General features: G+C 41.4%; 2 protein-coding genes across 13 annotated transcripts in view; one reads left to right on the top strand and one right to left on the bottom strand.

The window, feature by feature from the left end:
- The first annotated feature begins 173 nt into the window (after positions 1-173).
- On the top strand, positions 174-10,548 carry blm (BLM RecQ like helicase). Of its 3 annotated transcripts, XM_042412212.1 has the most exons (22): positions 174-554; positions 2,272-2,332; positions 2,423-2,984; positions 3,116-3,251; positions 4,503-4,606; positions 4,696-4,840; positions 4,928-5,604; positions 5,898-6,074; positions 6,175-6,293; positions 6,411-6,524; positions 6,647-6,745; positions 6,836-6,984; positions 7,091-7,197; positions 7,647-7,807; positions 7,960-8,155; positions 8,343-8,533; positions 8,634-8,778; positions 8,912-9,111; positions 9,229-9,424; positions 9,535-9,657; positions 9,780-9,978; positions 10,112-10,548. In XM_042412212.1, exons 1-22 carry the CDS (start codon positions 460-462, stop codon positions 10,311-10,313), a joined length of 4,158 nt encoding a protein of 1,385 aa, XP_042268146.1. In that variant the 5' UTR covers positions 174-459; the 3' UTR covers positions 10,314-10,548. The 3 variants fall into 3 exon arrangements, with proteins under 3 accessions (XP_042268146.1, XP_042268145.1, XP_042268144.1); XM_042412211.1 differs by having other exon boundaries at positions 2,272-2,984; positions 4,726-4,840; XM_042412210.1 differs by having other exon boundaries at positions 2,272-2,984.
- A 1,344-nt stretch (positions 10,549-11,892) lies between these two features.
- LOC121897678 (FERM domain-containing protein 5) overlaps positions 11,893-23,513 on the bottom strand; it is a 60,945-nt gene continuing 49,324 nt past the window's right edge. For 6 of the 10 annotated variants that reach the window (XM_042412344.1, XM_042412345.1, XM_042412349.1 and 3 more), the window contains 8 exons: positions 22,525-22,612; positions 22,298-22,386; positions 21,526-21,589; positions 21,288-21,379; positions 20,274-20,348; positions 19,108-19,176; positions 18,797-18,903; positions 11,893-16,111 (listed from right to left, as the gene is read on the bottom strand). In XM_042412344.1, coding sequence (XP_042268278.1) covers positions 15,525-16,111; positions 18,797-18,903; positions 19,108-19,176; positions 20,274-20,348; positions 21,288-21,379; positions 21,526-21,589; positions 22,298-22,386; positions 22,525-22,612 — 1,171 coding nt within the window. In that variant the 3' untranslated portion in view covers positions 11,893-15,524. Of the gene's footprint in view, positions 16,112-18,796; positions 18,904-19,107; positions 19,177-20,273; positions 20,349-21,287; positions 21,380-21,525; positions 21,590-22,297; positions 22,387-22,524; positions 22,652-23,052; positions 23,237-23,513 lie in introns of those variants that run through there. The other 4 variants (XM_042412351.1, XM_042412352.1, XR_006096269.1 and 1 more) reach the window with 4 other exon arrangements.

Here is a 23,513-nt window from a genome sequence, read left to right as displayed (position 1 = left end):
GCAATGAAGGTTTAAAAGAACATGCAAAACAAACAAACAATCGAAAGCATGATTGACCATTTAGCAACAATTTCTTTGCCAAAAGTTAGTTTCGCCTCTACCGTGACGTTGTGTTGTTGCGGCGCATTTCATAAGACTTCATTTCCCAGAATCCTCATCGCTGCTCAACCTCAGCCAATGAGGAGTCAGTTTTGAATGGGCGCAAAAAACGTTGTCTGTATCTAGCATATTATAAGAGAGTACTGCAGTGAACGTTGCAGCTACTTTGGTAGATAAAACTGTCTTAATTTTAATGACCTTCAATGAGCTACAGCCGAAGGAGGGACGAACTCAGCGCGAGCCTCCTTCCACTTGTCGCATCTGCTGTCACGAGCAAAGCTAAAGAAACTGGCCGCTATTTCGTGAACTAAGCTCGGACTGCTAGCCAGCTAACACTCGCTAGCTCAGCTCCAACCAACAATGTCCAGTCTTCCACAAAATAATTTGAAGGAGCAGCTGGCGAGGCACAGCAGTGCTGCTCAGAGCAAGTTATCTCTGGCTAAACCCAAATCGGGGTAAGTCTTAAGTGAACTGCCACTATGATACAGATAACAACAGCTAAGCAATAGTTAGCCTCGAGCTGTCAGCTGTGCTAACTGTAGATAAACACTCCTGACTCTACAGTAATGGTTACGAGCACAACAGGGATGAATTGGCTTTGTTAGAGGTAGTTACTGTCGTTAAATTGAGTGTATTTGCCGTTAACCAGTGACCTCGTGCATCCAAAACAGCTTCACAACATGACACAACAGATTCACTTCATCATTACGTCACAAGATAAAACATCTAATTGATCTGGTTGGTGAAGGTCCCTGGTGGTGAATTGAGCGTATTTGTGTCAATAAAGTCACCATAGAGTCCATAAAAGACCGTTTTAACCGTGAGCTCACGTGCTTTTTGGGGTTTTTTGCTGCAGTTAATTACACTAGATTAGATTCAACATTGTTGTCATTGAACATGCATATGTTCTTAACAAGATGCAGTTGGTATCTAACCAGAAGTTATACCGTAGATATACAAATGTGCAGTGATGCAGTATGTTATATTAAGTGACGTTGTGGTGAGTAAATAGTTCAGTTTATTAGAGTCTGTTACAGTTCAGCAGAGAAACAGCAGCAGTCTGCTGGTGCAGGAGCGAAGGCCTCTACTGTTTATTGCCTCCCATTTGGTAGTGGAGTAAAACAGTCCATGGTTGGGGTTTGAAATGTCTTTGATGATGCCCTTCACCCTCTGCAAACATCATTTCTGATGGATGTCCTCAATGCGGGGCAGGGTTAGGCATACTTTACTGTGATGCTGTGTCAGTATGCTCTCAATGGAGCACCGACAGAAGTTCACCAAAATCCGTGAAGACAGCTGAGCTTTCTTGAGTGTTTTCAGAAAGTACAGTTGCTGTTCTGCTGTCTTGATGAGTTGATGGACCCTGAGAGGTCTTCCAAGATGTGGACGTCCAGGACTTGAAGCTAGAAACGCATGCTGTGTTGGACCCATAGATGTTCAACGGGGGTGTGTGTGCAAGCCTTAGTCCTGATACATAAGAGACAAGTATTATACCTTGCAACCTTGGTTAACAAATACCTAGGATTAAATTACACAAACAGAATTCAAATTAAATAGAGTAACACAAATCTAAAGCAAATTAATAATGATTTAATCACTTGTAACCACTGTCTGCCTCACTAGCTCTGCCTTAGATACATGTGTGCTCATACAATGAAAAGTAACTGGAGCTGCAACAATTATTTACATTATCAATTAATCCTTTCAGAAACAAATCAGCCTTGTGAATCAGGATACCTCACACATCAAGCCACTTGTTCTCACTTGTTACCATCATCTGCTGCTGTGTTTATCATCACACTTAACCCCAATCAGTAGCTATAAATAAGTTTTTTAATAGAAACACAGAACAATGTAAAAAGCAAAACAACTTGGGGTTAGTTGGATAGTTAGCCAGCAATTATGGGTAGAAAGCTCTCATTTTCAACATTTAGCTACATTTCTTCTCACTTGTACTGTATAGTACTTGTCTCTTGGTTAAAATAAAAAATCAGAAAAGCTCCTTACTGCATGTCCATCTCCTTCTTTTTAGGAGGCATTTTTCTAGTGCTGTAAAGTTGTGGTGGGCATAAGACAACAAGCTAATACTAATTAGATCTGCATTATAACTCCTTAAAAATCAGTGGTGCTAAAATCACTCAGATTTTCTAATCATTCATATTTATTTTTCAGGGCATTTTCTTTCAAAAAGAAGTCCTCGTCAGGTACAACCAAGGTGGAAATCCCGACCAAGGTAATCAACTCAAATGTTTTGGCCAACAGGAATGTCAATGTCGCTAAGAACAGTTTGGTGACTAAATCTCCTCTGACATTTCCAAACAAGCCTGAGAGACCTCAAAAATCCAAAATCAACACCTTCTTTCCTGTAAGTTCAAAATGCCAGTTGGACTCCATCAGCCCAGCAGGTAACTGTGCACCTGCAGTCCAGCCTCCATCAGCAGTGGCAGTGCCTGGCAGGGTGTCTACAGCTCCAACTAAATCTGACAAGCAGTTTACTAGCTGCACTGGCAGCAGTTCCACAAGTCTTGATGCATCTCTTGGATTCCCGATGGACAACTGGGATGATTTTGATGACTTTGAACCTCCTTCCAAAGCAAAAAATAACTCATTCACTCCAGAAATATCAGGGAAGTGCAACAAGTCAGTGTTATCTCCTAGTGAAGAAAAAACAGGATCCTGTATAGAAACAGATGAACCGGAGCACAGCGTCGACAAAGCTGAAGTTTCACCAAGACCCAGTCCAATCACGGACCCAGTCGAGTTCAATCTGGAGGATTCTCCAGTTAAAATGACCAGAAGACGTCCTCCTGCTTATCTGAAGTCTGTCATGAGTGATAGTGAAGAAGACAGTAATGTTCCCTTCGAAGCCTTTGAGGAAAGAACAGGTAACAAACTGTTTATTGATGCTTATGTATTTTACTTGTGCATTGGAGGGCAGACATGGGTCTGGAAAGCAATGAATTGCATAAAAAAACAAAACACAGGCTAGTCTGAGTGTCTCTTTTTTTCCTTTTAGACGATAAGAAAAAATGGATTGACCCACAGGTGATAGACCTCGATGAAAACTCACAATTTGAAGATGACCTTGATTGCATTCCCCCTTCTCCGATCCCAGATGAGATCTCCTACACCAGCTCTTCGATTGAGACCAGGTGAGTGTTTTCAATTTATTATGTATTTTACCACTGTTCACAGGAGTTATTGTGTTCAGTATACATTGTAGTGAATTAGATGACCCTTAAATTATATGTGTATTATCTGTAATCAAAACCATAATGATCACAGTTAACATTTTCTTGACTTTACTAAACCTGCATGTTTTTTTTCTGTGACATGCAATAATAGTGACATGCATTGTTAATAGTGTTGCATTTCAACATATAAGATAAAACATACATAAGATATAATATTGTTATTAGATTTATTAAAGTTCCCTTGTATTCACAGGTAAACTCCCAAGTGGTGGAAATTTACTGAGGTCATGGTTATGTCTGTCTGCTGTTGGTTTATTTTCTATGTGATTGTGTTTTGGGAAGACTGGCCCCAACTAGAGATTAGGGAGAGCTAGAAACATCTCTCTTGTGTCAGCCATGACCTACTTTTGTCCATAAAATCTGGTGGTTTTGGACTGATCTCTAAGAAAACCTGTATGCAATACTTTGTGGGGAATTTTGTTTCCTGTTACCAGAATTACATTCAGCTAAGACAACAGAAACTGACCAGAGTTCCTCACTGACTCACTGTTTTTGTTCATCAGTGAATTAACTTTTTTGGTCATAAATGCTAATTTGAAGAAAAATTAACAGTTGATACACAAACTGGCATTAATCAGTCATTTCTGTTTGTACAATGATTATAGTGACTCGATGAATCTAGTAGACAATGAATCTGCTGATTATTTTCTTGATTGATCATTTTGTCTATAAAATGCTATACAATTGTAAAAAATGGCTGTCATTATTTCTTAAAGCTCAAGGTGACGTCTTCAGATGTCTTGTTTTCTCCGATCAGCAGCCCAAAATCCAAATTTATCATCATTTACGACACAGAAAAGTTTCAAATAATCACATTTACAGTAAGAAACTTTCATCAGCAAATATTTGGCATTTTTGCTTAAAAAAACGACCAAAAAGGTTGTTAGATAATCAAAATAGTTAAAGATTCATTTTCTGCCAATCAATTAATTGATTAGTTGATTGACTTGAACAGCGTGTAAGCATACCTGGGAGTCCACACCTGTCTGTCAGAACTGAAGAAGCCTTTTAGATGAGAGGTGGAACATCTTCAAGAATCTAAAACAAGTCCAGTCGTTCTTTGACTTAACCCCTCAGGATATAACCTGTGAGCAATGTAGCACTTTCCTTGCAGCTCGCAGGATGTAACATTGCTTTTATTTCAAACAGATCAAAGTTAGCCGATGCTGAATGCATAGACAATTCTCTGCAATCTAACGGACCCATCATGACTCTACATGAACCCTCTGATCACCACTCAAAAGGCAAAACAAGTAGGTGTTACGCTTTTTACTAATTTGTGCAGACCATGTGCTTGTTTTATTCTTCAAATCACAAATGTTTTTTTCTGTTCATTATTTAGGTTGTTTTTTCTCTTCTAATCACTTCTCAGATGATCAACTTTTCAGTATCATGGAGTCCATTTGCGCTCTGGTTGATTGCATCCCTGAACACGAGCTAATAGCACTGTCCTGTGGAGATGAGCTTTTACTGAAAAGGGCTCAAAGGTGTGTACATTGGAGTTGAAAACAGATCTGCTGTTATACATGATATTTAACTTGGTATGATTGCAATTACCTGCCTTTCTCTCCTAGGAAGAGGATTCTTGCAACTGGTGGTGAAACTTCATTGAAGATCCAACAGCCAGACAGCACTGTGATTTCTGAACCCAGCTTTAAAGAAAAATCTTCATTTAGCAGGGATATTTGTAGTGTTATGTCATCCAGCAGCTCTGCACCTGTGGACTCAAAAAAACCTCCTCATATCAGGAGATCTTCAGTCATCTCTTTAGACTGTGACTCTGATCACTCTGACAGTATTATTAATGAGAAGCCCTTGCACAATAAAGACAGCAGGAAAACATTTGTGGAAACTGAGATTATCTGTGATTCTCCATCAACCCACAGCTTCACAAAAACATCTCACACTTTCTCTAAGAACACAAACACAGACCTGGATGGATCAGATCTCTTCTTCTCACCCAAAAGGTCAGAAGATTCTGTGCAGAGCAAATCTAATACCCGAGTAACCACTGCAGCTACGCTAGACATAGAACCAGATGACTTTTACATTGACGACTTTGACATAGATGACTTTAATGAGTCGGATATTCCCGATTACTATGACGGACCCCCGGGCTCCTCAGCGTCAGGGCGAAACTCAAGCACTGCGATGACAACAGTGAGAGAGGGGGGACCGAGCACGTCCTCGTGGGAGAAGAAACCAGCAACACCTTCACCTAAACCCAAACCTTCAAAGATCTGCTCCCCTGGTAAGTCAGCATGGGATCGGAAATGTTTTCAGCCATTTTCAACCTCTGTGCAATGACCTCATTTGCATCAAATTTTATTTTGATCAGCCTCTCAGTATTTGGAATGTGTTGACTGTACACCAGAACTGCTAAGAAATATTACAAGATATCAATAACGTTTTATATTAAATGATAACTTCTACAGGAATACGAAGTTAAACCCTCAGCATATTCTCTGGTAGTGATTCTGAGATGTTTGATAAATGTGTTATGGTGCATTTTTACTGACTCCGTTTTAATGTTTGCAATTGTAGAACCCACCTTCAGGAATCCCGCCCACGATCGCCTGAGAGGGTTCAACTTCCCCCACTCACAGGAGATGATGAAGATCTTTCACAAGCGTTTTGGTCTTCATCAGTTCAGGTTCAATCAGCTAGAAGCAATTAATGCTACGATTTTGGGAGAAGATGCGTTCGTTTTGATGCCCACAGGTTGGTAGTGATCTTGCATTACAGAAGCACTTTTATTGAACTTAAGCATGGAACAGCTGCACAGAAGATGTCTAAATGTCTCTGTAACATGTATTTGTAGGTGGGGGTAAAAGTTTGTGCTACCAGTTGCCCGCCTGCGTGTCGCCAGGAGTCACTGTGGTCATCTCCCCGCTGAAATCACTCATTGTAGACCAGATCCAGAAACTCACCACTCTGGATGTAAGTATGTTTGCTGCCACTAGTCTTTTAAACCTGAGTGAAGTACAAGCAACAATATGTGCTGTATTCTAATACGCAGAAAGTTTATTAGTTATTTTGTGATGTTCCACATTTTAGATCCCAGCGACAAGTCTGTCTGGTGATAAAAGTGACAGTGAAGCAGGGAGGATTTATATGCAGCTTTCCAGGAAAGACCCCATCATTAAACTGCTCTATGTCACTCCAGAAAAGGTGAGGGTTGTATATTGCTTGTTTATAACAAAAGCTTTGATAATTCACTTTTATCAAGCTTTTAATAACTATTATTTCTGCATGACTGACTGGATTGATGCATGTTTTTTTTTCTTCCCAAGGTGAGTGCAAGTAACAGACTGATCTCCGCCCTGCAGAACCTGTATGAGCGAGGCCTTTTGGCCCGGTTTGTCATAGACGAGGCTCATTGTGTCAGTCAGGTATGTTCCTCTGCTTTATACTCACTTTATACACTGCGGGATGCTTTTATTTAAACTTGCATTGTGAGTCATTTCCCTTAAATCTTTCAGTGGGGTCACGATTTCCGTCCAGACTACAAGAGATTGCACGAACTGCGCGAGAAGTTCCCTAATGTGCCGATGATGGCTCTGACAGCCACCGCCACCCCCCGTGTGCAGAAAGACATCCTACACCAGCTGAATATGACTCGGCCGCAAGTGTATGTGCTCCATCTCAGCCTCTGTCGGAGATTTTTAACTGCAGTGCTGTTTTGGTTTTGCTGAGTTTAACAGCAATTGCATATTTGTATTTCAACATATTTTCAGGTTTAACATGAGCTTCAACAGAATAAACCTAAAGTACGCTGTGCTGCCCAAGAAACCCAAAAAGGTTGATGAGGACTGCATCAGCTGGATCAAGAAGCACTACCCACGTAAGTAACTCAGAACAATTTTTTCTGTCCTGGTTCATGCTATTTTCAAAACACTGCTGCATATATTTTGTTGGAAGATTCAGCTCAGATTTGTACGTGAAGACATCGGGGTCTGTCATTTCTGAATAATGTTGAAGTGATTTTTGTCCAAAATAATCACTCTGCACTCAAGAAGCCCAATCTATTATTATATTTTTGATCAAATTAATCTTGTCACAAATAGATGTTACTATTTTATTACTGCAGATCATGATTTTTTTGTGTGTTTTTTTAATAGAGGCATGTCAAATTCTTGAGTTGGATAAAAAATAACTTTGAATCAATGTTTTTGTCAAATGATTTACAGCTTACCTATGTTTTTAATCATCCCTGTTTGGGCTTGTTGTGACAATAACGAGAAGCCATCCCTAAATTTGTCCTTGGTTAACCTCTGTCTCTGCATGTTGCAGGTGATTCAGGTATTGTGTACTGCCTGTCCCGTAATGACTGCGACGCTATGGCTGAGAGTCTGCAGAGAGCAGGGATACTGGCTCTGTCGTATCATGCCGGCCTGCGTGATGGCGACAGAGAATACGTGCAAACCAAGTGGATCAATCAGGATGGCTGTCAGGTGAGGACACCTCTCACTCAGTGATAATATAAAGTTACCAAGAAATGAACAAACTGTAGACTTTTAACAGTAAGATTAAGAGAGATTAAGAAGATAAGAACACACACATACCCCATGTTGCTCTTGTGTCACTGTCCCCTTTTGTCTGCCAGGTCATTTGTGCTACCATAGCTTTTGGCATGGGCATTGACAAGCCTGATGTGCGCTACGTGATCCACGCCAGTCTCCCTAAATCAGTTGAAGGTTACTACCAGGAGTCCGGGCGAGCTGGCAGAGATGGAGAGATCTCTCACTGTATTCTCTTCTACTCCTACAGTGACGTCCACCGCATCAAGAGAATTATCAGCAGTATGTGGCAAAAAAATAATAGACCTTCCTTATTTCAGGCAAATCTGTATGGAATTTTGTAGATACATATATAGACAGACTAATTTTCCATTTCTCTGTCAATTCTTGGTCCCTTGAAACCACTTAGAACATGTTTACAGAATGTATTAGTCATGTACACTAAAAGATTCTTTTTTTTTTATCACAGTGGACAGAGAGGGTGATAAAAACACCAAGGCGACTCATTACAACAATCTGCACAGCATGGTGCACTTCTGTGAAAACATGATGGAGTGCAGAAGAATTCAGCTGCTCGCGTACTTCGGGGAACTGAAGTTCAATAAAAGCTTCTGTAAGGACCACCCTGACGTCAGCTGTGACAACTGTGCCAAACCAAACGTAGGAGTCATTTCTTTGTTCTTCACATATCAAACTCATCACAAAAAACAACACGTACATAGCCATTTATAATTCAGTCTCCATGCTTGAATATGTGCAGCAATACAAGATGAGAAACGTTACTGAAGACGTGAAGAAGATTGTGAGGTTTGTCCAGGAGAACTGCGAGAAAGTCGGAGCAAGGTTTGGCAGGACTGCTCAGCAGAACCGACTGACGCTGAACATGCTGGTGGATATCTTCATAGGTACAGTATATACCTGCAGTGCATTCATGTGCTTCCAATAAAAACAATGAAACTAGGGTGTTTTATGTGTTGTACATTTGACAGTTGCACAGCTTTGTTTATATATTATTGTTTAAACTTCTCTCTCTCTCAGGGTCTAAATCTGCCAAGATACAGACAGGAATGTTCGGGATGGGAGGAGCTTACTCCAGGCATAATGCCGACCGTCTCTTCAAAAAACTGGTTCTGGACAACGTCCTGATGGAAGACTTGTACATCACCAACAATGGCCAGGCTGTGTCTTATATATCTGCAGGACCAAAAGCCATGAACGTCCTGTCTGGACACATGCAGGTAACCTATTATACATTGTGTGTGAAGAGCTAGAAATATGAACCCACATTTATTTGGATAATAGTGTTAGATATTGCTCAAAACACAAATGGCTAACTGACACTTGTCTCGTTGCAGGTGGACTTCTATGAGACAGAGAGCGCGTCTAGCGTCAGGAAGAGTAAAGCTGCTGTGGCCAAGAACGTCTCCCAGAGAGAGGAGATGGTTCAGAAGTGTCTGCAGGAACTGATAGATCTGTGCAAGCAGCTGGGCAAAGCATTTGGCATTCACTATTACAACATTTTCTCCACTGCCACCTTGAAAAAGATAGCTGGTAATTTCTGAAGCTATTGCTAAGACTGTTGGACATTTAACAGTCTTTTGAATTCCACAACTGCTCATATTATACAACTAGCATATAACTTGTCAAACTTTTTTCAACAGAGAAGCTTTCTTCTGACCCGGAAGCTCTCCTACAAATTGATGGTGTGACTGAAGACAAACTGGAGAAATATGGAGCTGAAGTGATTAAAGTCCTGCAGCAGTACTCAGAGTGGCAATTACCTGGTAATGGACAAACTTAAGTTTTTGTATATTGCAACTTCTTGCACCCTCTGTCCCTTTACTATTAAGTAAATAACTTACTGCTTACTTCTGCATGTAATACTAAACCTACGTTGTCTCTGTAGATGAACCGACTGACAACAGTGGAGACGGGTGGATCGACACGACACGAGGAAGAGAAGATTACGGTGACGAGGACGACATTGAGTCCTCCACCTACTTCCGTAATAAGGCCGCACAGGGACAGAAGAGGAAAAAAGCACCTTTCTTTAAGTATTCCAAGAAGAAAAAAGGATATGGCAACACAAGCACCAACTCTAAAGGGTCTGTATTGTGTTTTTAACTCGCATTACATCATCACATTTAGAAATAAGCTTCACTTCATAGCTGAAACCCTATTTTCTTTTTTTTCTCCTATCTTTCGCCTTGCTGTGGTGTGGTGGTGTTGTGGATGCAGTCGCGGCTACAGCAGCAATAAATCGTGGTCATCATCCAGCTCTAGAGGTGGATCAAAAGCTTATCCCCAGTCTGCAGGCCGAGGGTCCAGGAGCTCAGCAGGAGACGCATCAGCAGGCAGGAGACCAGGCTTCTTGGCCGCCCCGACCCCGCAAACCAATCAGCGACCCTTTTTAAAGCCGGCCTATTCACACATGGGCTAGGACTGTCTAGAATAGAAAACTAATGGCTCTTCCACTACACTGTCAAATTGGTTTTTCATAACTGTTGTAAATTATAAACTTGTTATATACTGATTGTTAATTGTTGCTGCTCAAATTGTATATTTATTTTCTGTACAGTTATTGTCATGGGGTTTGTCTGGATTTTATATTGTTGTAAATTGATTTGACTTGTCACTGTTCATTTTAATGTACATTTTTGATATTAAAGGCATTTTGAAACACTTTTTTTTTTCTCTCTCTTTCTACATTCAGGATTTTTTTTCTGCTTGATATCAGTATTATGTTTAGGGAAAAAAAGTTGTGAGTTGAATCTGTGTCATACCACAAAGCCACAGGGAGCCACATCACGTTTTTATTCAATGTTTATTTCAAGTTTGAATAGTTTTATTTAATGGCACCAGTTACAAGGGACTATTGGAGAGAAACAATATTTCATACTGACTTGTACAGAAGGTTACCTACAGTACAAACATGGGTTCGGAATGGATTGGACTGAACAAGAACTGGATTTGGCACATGAATTTATATATATATACTTGTATATATAACGTAATCAAACAGCAATCTCCAATCCCAGGATAGAACAATGCGGACTACATAACACGCCACCAGACATGGATATGCATATGCACTTGTTTACGTGTATGCACGGTCATGTGAGGGTCTTGTCTACTGGGAGCTGGAATAGGAGCAAAATGCGGATCAGGATGTCGTCTGTTAGGGCTGGTTTTTTATCAAACTCTCAGTTCTACATGCAGCATCCATGTTGATGTGACAAGGATTTTGACCAGGAAAAAAAACTTAGGTAGCCAATTGAGAGTAAATTCCCTTCATTTCGATCATGATGAGTTTTGTAATTCCTTTCTATCACATAAATATCAACAAAAATTTTAAAGGATGTTTTAAGGACAGACTATGACAATCTTTAAAACTGTAGTCCAGATTATTTCCTGCAGGTACTGATATGTGAGACAACTTTTTAATTAAGTTGCTGAAAATATGTAGCAAGGCACAGGGGGGTAGACAAAATAACAAGAACACCTCACAGTATAGTGCAGTCAAATAGAATAACACGACAAAATACAACCTCCGAAAATGCCATTGTTACCTCTTTGACAGCCTCAGTTAAAATGTAACAAAACAAGTATCTAAAATGTAGGATTTGTTGCAGGGCCGTTGTATGGCATTACATCATACTGTGCAGGTGTCTCCGTTATTGAGTCCCTCCTCTGTATATGAAACCGAACACAAAGACTCAATGCTTCTAACACACGGCTGTACCTTCATTGCTGCTTTTCACAGATGGACAAGCTGTTTCTGATTTAGAAACCATGGATGACAATCACAGTTGAGAAAAAAAAAAACACATCTGGCCAATCCTGTAGCCACCTCCCATGAAGTGAAAAAAAAGCAAAAGTAAAATATGTAAACATGACACAACAACTGAAACGTAAAGACAGCTTTGTCACAGGAAACATGCCTGTAAAGACAAATTAAGACAGATGCAATAGAGCCAGTGTGCATTACAAACAGTTTCAGACAGAGATGCACACTGTTTTCCCTCTTGGCCTGGTAGATTTAAGGACAGAGTGGTCTGTAGTACAGCTGATATGGGATGTTTTGCCTTCATCTTTGCCACTTTGGTAAACTGCAGAGTTAGGATCCAGGCACAGGGAACAATCTGTCACTTGACAATGAAACAGCAAAGAAAACAGCAGAACAAACATCCACACGAGAGGTCTCTAAGGAAAATTGATTTTATAAAATGTTATTACTGAATGCAACGCTAACAAAAAATGTCTCAGTGGTCACATTATTATTAAAGTTAGCACAACAGCAATTTGGTAAGTGGTTTTCTTGAAACAGAAAGGATATATTTGACTTATCAAACACTATTCATAGTTGGATTTTTGTACACAAGTTTGTAAATCACATCTTTTTGCTCCTATAGCTCCTCTCACTGATTATTGCTCCTTGAATAATGCTGCCTTTTTTTTTTTTAAATTGTTGCATGTTCAGAGAGACCACTGAAGCTACATAACGCTGATTGATGTATAAGAAACACCTGTGCAGACTGACCTTTAAAAGATGTCCTGCTAACAACTCAGCCTGGCTGGACTGGTCGGTCATGTTGACCTTTAGGTTATTAAAGAAGTAATAAATATGAAGTATGAATGTACACAAAAAAAAAAACCAAAAACGTCAACCCACCAACCCACCCCGCACCACAAGTTGTTAGGGAAAATGTGCTTCATCTTTGCAACTGCTATTTACTGGATATATCCGAGTTAAAAAAATGATTAACTTGACATAAATAAGCTCCTACACCAGGTTGCTTGCCAACGTAGCTCTAAAGATTTGATATTTCCTCTAGCATTGTGCTCCCTCCACCACAGATAACTACGGTTTGTGAAGGGTAATGAGCTAAAGGAGTGGATCCAGCCACAACGCCAACGTGCATGCTACTCTGTGGTAAAGACTACAAGTTAGCCAGGGACTGACACGCTCAGATTACACAGGAGCAAACAAAGAAGGTAGCACCAACGGGCCTTCAGTGGAGCAGCTGCAGGTGCTGGTATGAGGGTGTGTGGGGTCAGGGGGGGTGGTGGTGCTGAAATAGCAGGCCAAAAACAAGCATATCCTGCACAGCTATCAGAGTAATGAGTCACCAAGTGCCTTCCATTCCCAGTTAGTTTTTTAAAACCCACTTTCAAAGACCGACTGATCACTCGGACCTCTCTCAAAGGCCTCTGATATCCCTCAGTCTTCTCAACCTTTTTCTCTCATTTCATGCCTTTCACTTTTTCCTTCCTTCTCGTCTTTTGCAAAAGATGAAAAAAAAGGACCTTTTTACTCTTCTTCTTTGACTAAACCTCCACCTCTACCACCTCGAGTCTTGTTTCCATTCCTACATACAGACACACTAACACTCACTTACACCTGTACTTGGTACAGGAGGTAGACACGCAGTACAAAAAACAGATTTTACCCAGAATCCAGCAGCCATGACAGTTATTGCTCCCTCAAGCTATGAGGCAGAAGAGTCTAGAGCCTGACCGATGTATTCGCCGATATTTGTATTTGTATTTTGGTTTATACGAAAATTAAGGGAGGAAAGAAACTGAAGCACATGCTCCAGAGCCACTGTGTGTGAGGTACCTCATAAAGTGTTATCATCACATACTGTAGTTTGTCCGGCAGACTCCACTGTTATCTCCACCAAAGTATTTTTTTAGAAAGGCTGAAAATACCAATTAATCGTAAAATTATAAATCTCAGAAAATTGTGAAAATTAAACATTTCTCAGAACTGAGAGAGACGTATTAAAAATCCAGTTTTAAAAAATCTGACCAACAGATCAGAAAATCCTCACATTGGATAAACTGAAACGGGAAATATGATGATTATTCAATTATCAAAACAGTTGGCAATTAATTTTCTAATGATTGATTCATTATTTGTTTTTTTTCACACATTTTCTAATTGAATCTTGGAGGGAAATTAGGACATGGGTTTAATTTTTGTGCAGATCCAGTATCGGTCAGGCTCACAGTCACCTCTCCAAACTCTTCAAGTAAAACAAGATATGGTAAAGTTATGAAAGGTGAAAATGTGTTTCTGGATTATTTGGTATTTGTGGTGGTGTAGCGAAATCTATAGATTTCATTCTGTACAAATACACGTTTAAAAGTCATCACTAACATTGCGCACACACCGACGACTGATTCACTGCTGGTGGACTGATGAGACGTGAGATCAGTGTTGAGTGGATCTGGATAAAAACCTTGTTTTTCAGTCCCCCTTTCCATATTTCCATAAATGCTTCTGACCTTACTTGAAACACAGCGCTAAAAAAGGTATAATTTAATCTTCAATAACAAAATAACATTTCAGTTCTGTTAAAATATACATGGAAAACCTGTCAATATATTAGGAAACAAACTAATTTGTACAAAAAGTACATCATTATTCTTACTCTAATAATAATAATATAGTATGATACATAAACCTAAGAGCAAGGTTGATTTGAAACCAAAATAAATCATACTCTTCATAGAAAGAAATAATTGAAATTCATTGAATTTCAACTTGATGAAAAATATGCAAATCAAATTAATTGGAGAAATAACGGAACAAGTGAACAAATGAGCACATTCAAAAGTACTTAATTATTAAAACCATATGAGCATTGCACATCTATCTAGACTATTATCTATTGGTGCCAGTGAATCTTTGCTCATCATGAATATTTCTCTAACCGCATCTGACACTACTGGGTCACATAACACTATTGGTACTGGTTTATTTCACTGTATCCTTATAAAATGTTAGAAAAAACATCTTTGATTTTCACCAGATACTCTGTAGACCACTGTGTACTTAATTGTTTCTTAAGACAATCCACAAAATTCAAAACTGCTATCAGTCATCAGGTTCTCAAAAAAGGCATTTGGTAATCACCCTGTCTTTTCTCTGTATCATGAACCTTCACTAAATCACTGTCAGATTGTTCTGTTTTTTTCCTGATGAGGTGGATCTACTGTTTATACTGTTGACCTCTGATGGGGATGAATTCATACCAAAAGATATTACCTCACATTTACTTCACAGCAGTAGGCCTATCCACTCTAACCTAACTCACTTCCATCTTAATTTTAATGACCAATCCATGATTTCCTCAATTGCCATTCATCTTACCTCTTTTTCTTATGCAAATACAGGCTTAAAAGTAATAAATAATAAATGAAGGCAACGTTCATCCGTTGCAACAAAAATCCCGCGTTCCTGTAAAGGAACTATTTAAAATTCTTCAGTTCTTTGATTTCAGTTTAGATTTTTTTCCTTTGTGTTATTTGAAAAAATAAAATACCTGAAATGACTTGAAATTTAAAAAAAAAAAAAAATGCAAAAAATGTCTTCTGGCTTTGTAGAAAAAAAAGAAGAAGAAGAAGAAAACAAGCGAAACGAGGAGGTGAGTGGGTGGGTGAGGGGGGTGGGGGGGTAACTCAAAGTGGAGGGGAAGAGAGATCCTGGCCCAGTGTTACCAGGAGTGGTCCAAGCTGTATGTCTGCAGGAGGATGATGAGAGAAGCAGGGTTCATGGTTGGGACGAGGCTGCCCTCCATCACTCCGGAGTCCTAACCGTCTTCTCAGACCCCCGAACGGGCTTACGAACTCTACGACCTCACTCTCACTTGTTAATGAGCAACTCGCCCACCCAGCGGAGCTTGCAGGCAAACCACCGCCTGAGGGGACAAAAGTATTCGTAATGGAACTGCTCAAATTCGGGGGTCTGGCGGATATCACGTAAAAATGCAATGTCAAGGTCTGACTCGGTGAGGATGATGAGGAGGAGGAGCAAGACAAAGAGGAGTCCAATGGTCACAAGGAGCAAACGGAGGACACTTAAGACAAACTTATTCACCTGTTCCACCTCGCTGAGTGCCGTGTCCCCCCCTGCACCCTCTCGTGCTGATCTACTGTCCGCACCAAAATCACCCCCTTCCCCAAGCGAGGGGGTTCCCGCCTCCGACTCCTTCTCCTCCTCGATGCTGCAGGGCGCCCCGTTGATCTGGCGCGAGACAGCCAGCTCCATGCTGTGCTCGGCCACCGGGGTGGGCAGGACGCTGTCAGAGGGGCTGTAGGCCTCGTCTGAGATCACCGCCGTCCCCTCGCTGGCGTCTGTGGCCTGGCTCCGGGAGCGCGGCATGAAGGAATCCCCGTGGGACACTGAACGCACTGGTGTAGAGTGGGCACTGTCACGCAAGGACTCCAGACCTTGTAGGAGGTGGGGGGGTTCAGGGAGGAAGAGGAGGAGGGGAAACAGACAGGAAGAAAGGAATATTACGCACAATTTAAAGTTTGGAAAAAGAGATGACATGGCATGATGTGGTCATTCATGCTGCGTACTAGTGTGGCGTTTACAGACGCCATAAACTGTAGCTCTGGCACTAAATGCTGAGAGGACTCTTTCCAGTTTGTCCAGCAGAGGCAGACACACAGTCTCCAACTTGAGAGCAGAAATCTGATCATGTTTCCCCTGAGTCAAGCAGACAGGGGGGATATTGTTATTGAACAGAAGAGCTGATCCCTAATGGAACAAACCATCATACGCTGAAAGGGCAGACCTCATTCAACAACCACCGAGTGTACAGACCCATTAAGACAAAGTATACTTGAGAGAACATAAAATAAACCAAGCCTGCTTCCAGTTAAAACAGCCAGCATCCTCTTTGTATATCTACTAGCTCTTTCTAAACTCAAACTCTAAACTCTTCCTAAAACAAACATGATAGCAGAGGCTACATTACTCATTTTGGTAGTAGTAGTTTCCCATATCAGTTGCTTTGAAGATTTGTATGATGATGTTTAGTATTCTTAAAACAGCCTCAAATCATAAATATGAACCTGCTCATTGATTTGCAACATTGTTTCCAAAGGTCTTGTACAGCTGTGGATATTAAAGCGATAGCTTCCTACTGGCATGGCAAAGTCTGAGACGTCTTCTCAGGGTATATATTTTCATATTGCAGTAGTTTCAAGGCTTGACAGATTAAGTCTATTATACTGTTACTGTACAACTGCACTATCTACTCTGCAGCAGAGGTACCAGAACAGTATGTGTCTACAGTGTACATGTCACTGAAGATGAGCTGTGGCTGAGCCACTGCTGACGATATCACATTCTCCAAAGTGTCCAAGCAGCAACATTACACCTTCAGCATGAAGAGAAGGGATTAAAATTCAGCTTTTGATGAGGAAGCAAATCAGGAAAAGTAGGGACGGATTATGTCCAGAGTCTATACAACTGTTGACATGAAACTCCTGTCAAGTGAAAAGAAAGACCCATAAATGGCTGGATGACTGTCAGCGGCCATCTTTACTTAGTGTTGATCTGCTTAAACTTAGCCTACATTATACTTAGAAAAGTGAGGCAGCAAGCAGAAAAGCAATGTTTTAATTTGTGTTTTCTAGGGGAAAACATGCAGAGCTGTTTTGATTTGATACTTTGTATACACTGAAACATGCCACATGCCTTGAAATACTGTATTAAAAATATTTGCACATCTCAATGGATGTATTGCACTCAAACAAAAATGAATGTCCAATAACTAAGACCTCCAGGGGGGACAGCAAACCACAGGAATGGTGTTACTCCCTCCCCATCAACACTGATGAGATGACGACTGATTTAAAATAGAGAAAGCCATTGGCACCTCCATGTACAGCACACTCCTGGCTGGATCTATGACGAGTTTACCTGGAGTATTGCTGCGGTGCATGCCGGGCAGCGGAGTGCCAGGAAGAGGGGTCCCACTGATAGACTCCTCCTGCCCAGTCAGGGCAGGGTACAGTGGCAGGACGCCCAGGGCCTTGCCCAGCATACGAGGCCCCAGGCTCAGCACGCGAACCTTCACATCCCGATAGCAGTGGTTGATCATACGCAGGTGGACGTTCACCCGCGTGGTGATGCGGATCAGACACTTCACCATGGCTGCAACATGTACTTGTTTATCCTGTCCTTATGGTCCCTGTCCTGGAGTCCAGGCCACAGTCTCGCTGTGTGTGTGTGTGTGTGTGTTAGGCCGCAGGGCTCTTCCTTAGTTGCAGGTTGAGGAGAGGAGTGCGTGAGGTGAAACGGTGGGTTTCTGCTGCAGTGCTATGATCGTCAGCATTGGTCTGGCCTAGTTTGGCCCCACCCAGGCCAGTGACATACATGGAGTAGAAGACCCACGCTATTTTCAGCTTGGGTATTTATACCACTTTAAGACACTCAGTCAGCACACATTGGGGGTGGGACACTCTTATAGCTCTCTTGAACCCACAGCAGAAGACCCTCAATATACACAGTACACCGGCTACTGACCTCTATTTATCTTGGTGTACAAAGACTTACAGTACGCACTTGAAAGGCAGGGCCACAGGGTCTCACTGCTGCTTTTATGTGGGGGCATGCAGGACTGTCTGCCTGCTGTGTCCATCTCACTAAAGGAGGCAGTGAGGCCACCTGTTCTGGGCCAGGAGCCTGCAGGTGGGCTGAATAAAAAGTGACTTTAGCTATCACTTTTGTTGGCGCAAGAAATACACTCAGAATAACACAGAAAAGACACACAAACCTCGAAATGTTGCAGGCTGAGTGACGCACACACCTGCAACATGCCCCACCAGTTCCTTAAGCATGAACTGGGCCAAATGGCTCTAGTTACAGCGTGTGTGTGTGTGTGTGTGTGTGTAAGTGTGAGCTCGAGTGTGTTTTTTCAAGAAGGGGAGGAGTGCTTACAAATAGGACTAATGGCTCCCTGATCCATTTAAAAACTCATCTCAACTCAGAACATTATCTATGATTATATCTGAAGAATGTGAGATCATAACCGCTTCCCGGATGGTGAAACTGAAACTACAAATTATGTGTTTCACTTGATGAAGATGGCACGTGGCCTCTGTGTGAAGCTCATTTCTTACCCTCCATGATAGATATGTGCACAGCTCTCCGGCGGGTGCGTGGCACACTGCTGAGGCGAGGACCATGGGTGATGGATGGACAACTTCTGCTGGGCACTAAGCCAGCCCTGCAGAGACAAACACAGACACAAATGCACAAACGTCGCTGCACTGACAAACAGCTATGAATGGAGGTTACTCATACAGTAGCGAGTAGGTGCTGTTGATATAAAGACATCTACAGTAGCTTGGTGCCTAAAAAAAATGGAGGAAAACTACACAAAAAAATCTGATTGAGAACATTCTGACCTCTCCTGAATTTACAACTCTACCTGTGTATTTCTGGAGGCTCGCGTTTGATTTTGGCACTCTGCTCCATCACCTCTTTTGCCACTCGTCCACTGTTATAAAGCACAGAGACGATGCTCAGGATGAGTTCCACATACACACACAGGCACACACACACACACACAAAACCAGGCACCCTGGTGTCACAAAATGCCATGAGAGCCACCACTGCAGTGGATGAGTACAGTATATGAGCATCATGATTCAATTAACCCGGTGAATTCAGGTTTGTGTAACTGAATTACCACCAGTCAGACAAATGTACACACAGACTTGTCGGCAGAAATATCAAAACAATGACCATGATTTGCCCTTTAACAGTAAGCTCAACATTTAACTGACTTCACTTGTTTTTTCACTTTACATACAGTCTCCATACATGAATATCATCTGATATTTTTGTAAAATTGCTTTTGATGTATTTAATCTTGACCTTTCAACAGTCAAATGTGAATATTTTCCTCTTAAAGGGCAGTTCATTCACATTGCAAGAAAAAAAACACACATTTTCTCACATAACTCTAGCGGTATCTGGATATGCAGAGTTTCAGTTTTATCTGCCCCAGGATTTGAGTTATCCATTTTGTACCACCACCCCAATAGGAACAATTTCTTCCATATTAAGTAGTCTCAATTAAAAACTCCTTACAGCAAAGTCTGTGGATCACCCAGAGTAACCAGGATATTGTCTCTGGAGACACATTCCAAAGCATTTTTTCAATGCTGCGAGCGCCACAAAATAAATTGCATTCATGTACAAATGCAGAAATCTTGCAAATGGATATCTCAGAACTTTGACAGATAAAATAAAAACTATGGCTAGATAGCACTGAAGATAAATGAGAAAATGTGTTTCTTATTTTTTCCATTTTGGGTGAGCTGATCCTTTAATGTCGGACAATCTCTTGGGCATACAGCAGATACAATGTGATATTGCCTCATATGATCAGTCTCCTTCATTTTCCCCTCTGTGTCCTCTATCTTATGAGGTGTCAGTCCTATCCTCCGGGCAAAGGTAGGCTGACGTTACAGCACAGAAGGCCAGAAGGCCGCGTCTACTGGGAACACTACTTTCAACTTCCAGCTGGGGGTTTTCTGCAGTGTCCTCCCCTCCCTGTCATCACTCACACGGTCTTCTCATGTACTCTACCTGTAACGGAAACGGCTGCCCTTGAAGAACAAGTTGCTGCTGGACACCGTGCGAACCTGACTTGACTTCTCGAGCCTGATGGAGGATGGGTGAAAAAAAAAAAAGAGAGAGAAATGAAGGACAGGAAGAAAATTAAAACAATTTAATTTTCATTCTTGCAAGAATATGCTCCCAATGTGATCACACAAGGAAGTGTGAATACCTGTAATCTTTGCTTTCTGTATCCCAGGACAATGCAGAAACCAGGATGAAATATCCTGCTGTTAAATTATGCATGTCCTCTCTGTGCACTATAGGCACCGCATCCTCGGCACGTCTCCATACAGTATTCAATATATTTATATTGTTATAGTAAGTGAGACATTAATAATTAATGGTTCATTTTGCTTTCAAGGGATGTATGTGCTTCTCTGATAGACAGAACATATCTTTGTGTTCTTTTGCCTTTTAGTCCCACAGACTTCTTATTAAGGCACTACGGTCCTAATAAGTGGGAGGCTGATAAAATATTATCAGTCTGCCACTTCAGAGAGTCATCAAAAGGTCACAGCATATTAACTCCATCCATCGTGCTCGGCTCTGCCCTTCACATGCCCCCTCTCTTTCTCTCTTTCCATCTGTTAACCCCCACACACTCTTCATCACCTGAGCCATCAGCCCGACTCATTACTACACCACTCCCGGCCTCTGAGTTCACAGGCTGCTTATTTTTTTTAATCACCTTTTCTAAGCTGGAGAGAGCAGAGGGAACCTGCGCTATAATTCGCGGCTGAGACAGGGGAGCCATATTTCAGAAGGAGCGCCAAAGTGCTTGCAGTCTCGTGCGAGTGCACACTCATTCATTAAAGGTCAGCGGCAACTCACGCTTCATTTTCCCATTGACAAACAGCCTGAAGTGAAGGGTTTTTAAGGACACTAAGGTACCGTAAGAGTGCTCAAGGATACAGAGCAGGTATCTACATTATCACAGTGCGGGGGGGGGGGGGAAATGAAAGAAGTAATTCATAGACTCACTTATAGAAAGCTTGGTTCTCCACTCCGCACTTCCAAAGGTGCTTACATGCCTCAGGTGTGGGTGCAAAGTATGTCAAGATGATCTGTTTGTCCTGCACGTTGAAAATAAGAGGGCGTGCAGGACAATATAACACACTGAGATAAAATCACACATATTTCTACCACACTCTAAAAGCAGTGTCATCAGAGCATGCATTCCTTAGACTTTTATTCAACATCCAACAATTCATGCTCTCACCTCCTTCTGATTTGCATATATGTGGAACGTCTTGCCTTCAAACTTCAGTTTGGTTACCTCGTTCCTGTCCGGGAGAGAGCCACAATAGTCACACATACAGCGAGGGGAACAGAAAGCCACAGCCTCTTTAAATATTCATGAAAACCTCTTTGAGATCACATAAACAGCAATGGAGCTCTGTGTCTGGCCAACAAAACAAATAACTGATAATATTCCCTGCAGACAGGGAACAGAGAACGGGGGAACCTGAGCTCTGCTGAGGGCAAACAAACAAGGCAATTATAAATACTGCCAACATAATACATAACAAGTCAGTCTTCATTAGTATAACAATGCCTTTCAGAAAACAGCACATACACAAAAAGACAAATGTTAAGCAGAAATGCATCATGTTGTACACATTTTCAATTTCTTAGTGAATGCAAATCAGCAAGTGTTCATTACAAGTAGAGGCTTCTGGTATCTTGCTTTTGTCGTGATCTTCTGCTAAGTGTTGTGAATCTAGCTGGTGTAATTAGCCATCTGTGCACATGCTAATCCCCAGCTCTTGTCACAGGTAGAGGCAGATGGATAGTATGTGTCGACTGCGAGTGTACAACCAGCTGTGGTGCACATGCTGCTCGATGCAGAATGCCCTACAGTAGATCACTGTACTTTAGATCAGGTAAAACTGAAGCCTACACAGTGTTTTTTTTCTGTTACAATTTATGCAAGGAGTCAAGGAGTGTGCTGGGTTTGGCTCACATAAGAGAATGTTGCACATTTGGCTCACCATTTGAGAAAATGAACTCTCTTGTTTCCCTGAAGGACCACAAAACCAAACGGTGTGAAAGCAAGGAAAGCTGGATTCCCAGACACATCCTGAAAGACACAAATAACCCACAACACAAACATAATTCAGCAGCATGTTTTAACATATAGGGAATATTTCTGTTTACTCATTTTAATGCTAATCTAGAAATAGCATAGCAGTGCTTGAAAAAAAAAACACCACCCAACCTTGCACGGATGCGGATCAACACCATATGTCTCCAGCATCTGGGCTTTCTGCAGGAAATTACGCTCTGATGTTTCAGGCGTCTGTCCACTGAGGGAGGGCAACAACACACCAAACATCTGTGTCAGTCTACCATTAAAAATGGAACAAAAATTGTCTTAAACTCAAAAAGCCAAAAACAAATTTCTGATGATGTCACAGATTCATATTGAGGAAGACTGAAAAAGGGCAGACCAAGGTTAGACCCAAACAGATCAAATATCAAAATTTGATAAGCTGAAGCAAAATCTAAAAAGCACTTATTCTTCATCTTAGTTTCAACTCATTCACATGTTGTCAGGAGTTTTTATAAAGCAGCTCTGTTTACTTGGTGGTGAGAAAAGAAGAAGCCACTAGTGGGCAGCAGAGTCTCATACTGCTCCTCCAGCATCAAAACTAGACATGGTTGATGCAATTCCAGCTCTATTGTGTCTCACTGAATATCATTAAACAGACATCTTTTGTCTTTGAGGGGTTCTTTTTTTTTGTACCTGTCACAAACTGGCTCAGGAATGTGACGAAGGAGGGAGACCATGCAAGAGTATAGTTAAACCAAATATTATTTAAACTAAAGCTAACAAAACAAGGTGTTTAGAACAAAGTGCAAAACCAAAAGAAAATGATGCAGGATGGATATCATCAGGAGGAAGGGAGAGAGAAAGTAGCCACATGGGCCAGCTTTTATAGCTTGGCAGGCCCAGGTGAACCATGTTACACTGATGACCCTCCGCTGTCAGCCAATATCCAGAAGGCAGTGGGAGGGCGTCACAGTACCAGTCATCATTAACCTTTAAACTGCCTCTTGAATAATGTACGATAACACAGTGGCTCATTTAAACACTCATTTTAGAGCAAATCAGAGCCAAGAAGAAATGGTCACATGAGTTTAGTTCAAATACCTACTTGGTCTTGTTTTCTGGACTGGAAGTGTTGAGGAGAAACGCTTCATTAG

This window comes from Thunnus maccoyii, chromosome 5 (genome assembly GCF_910596095.1).
Source record: "Thunnus maccoyii chromosome 5, fThuMac1.1, whole genome shotgun sequence".
Taxonomy (NCBI): Eukaryota; Metazoa; Chordata; class Actinopteri; order Scombriformes; family Scombridae; genus Thunnus; species Thunnus maccoyii.
This window is presented reverse-complemented; position numbering and strand designations above follow the sequence as displayed.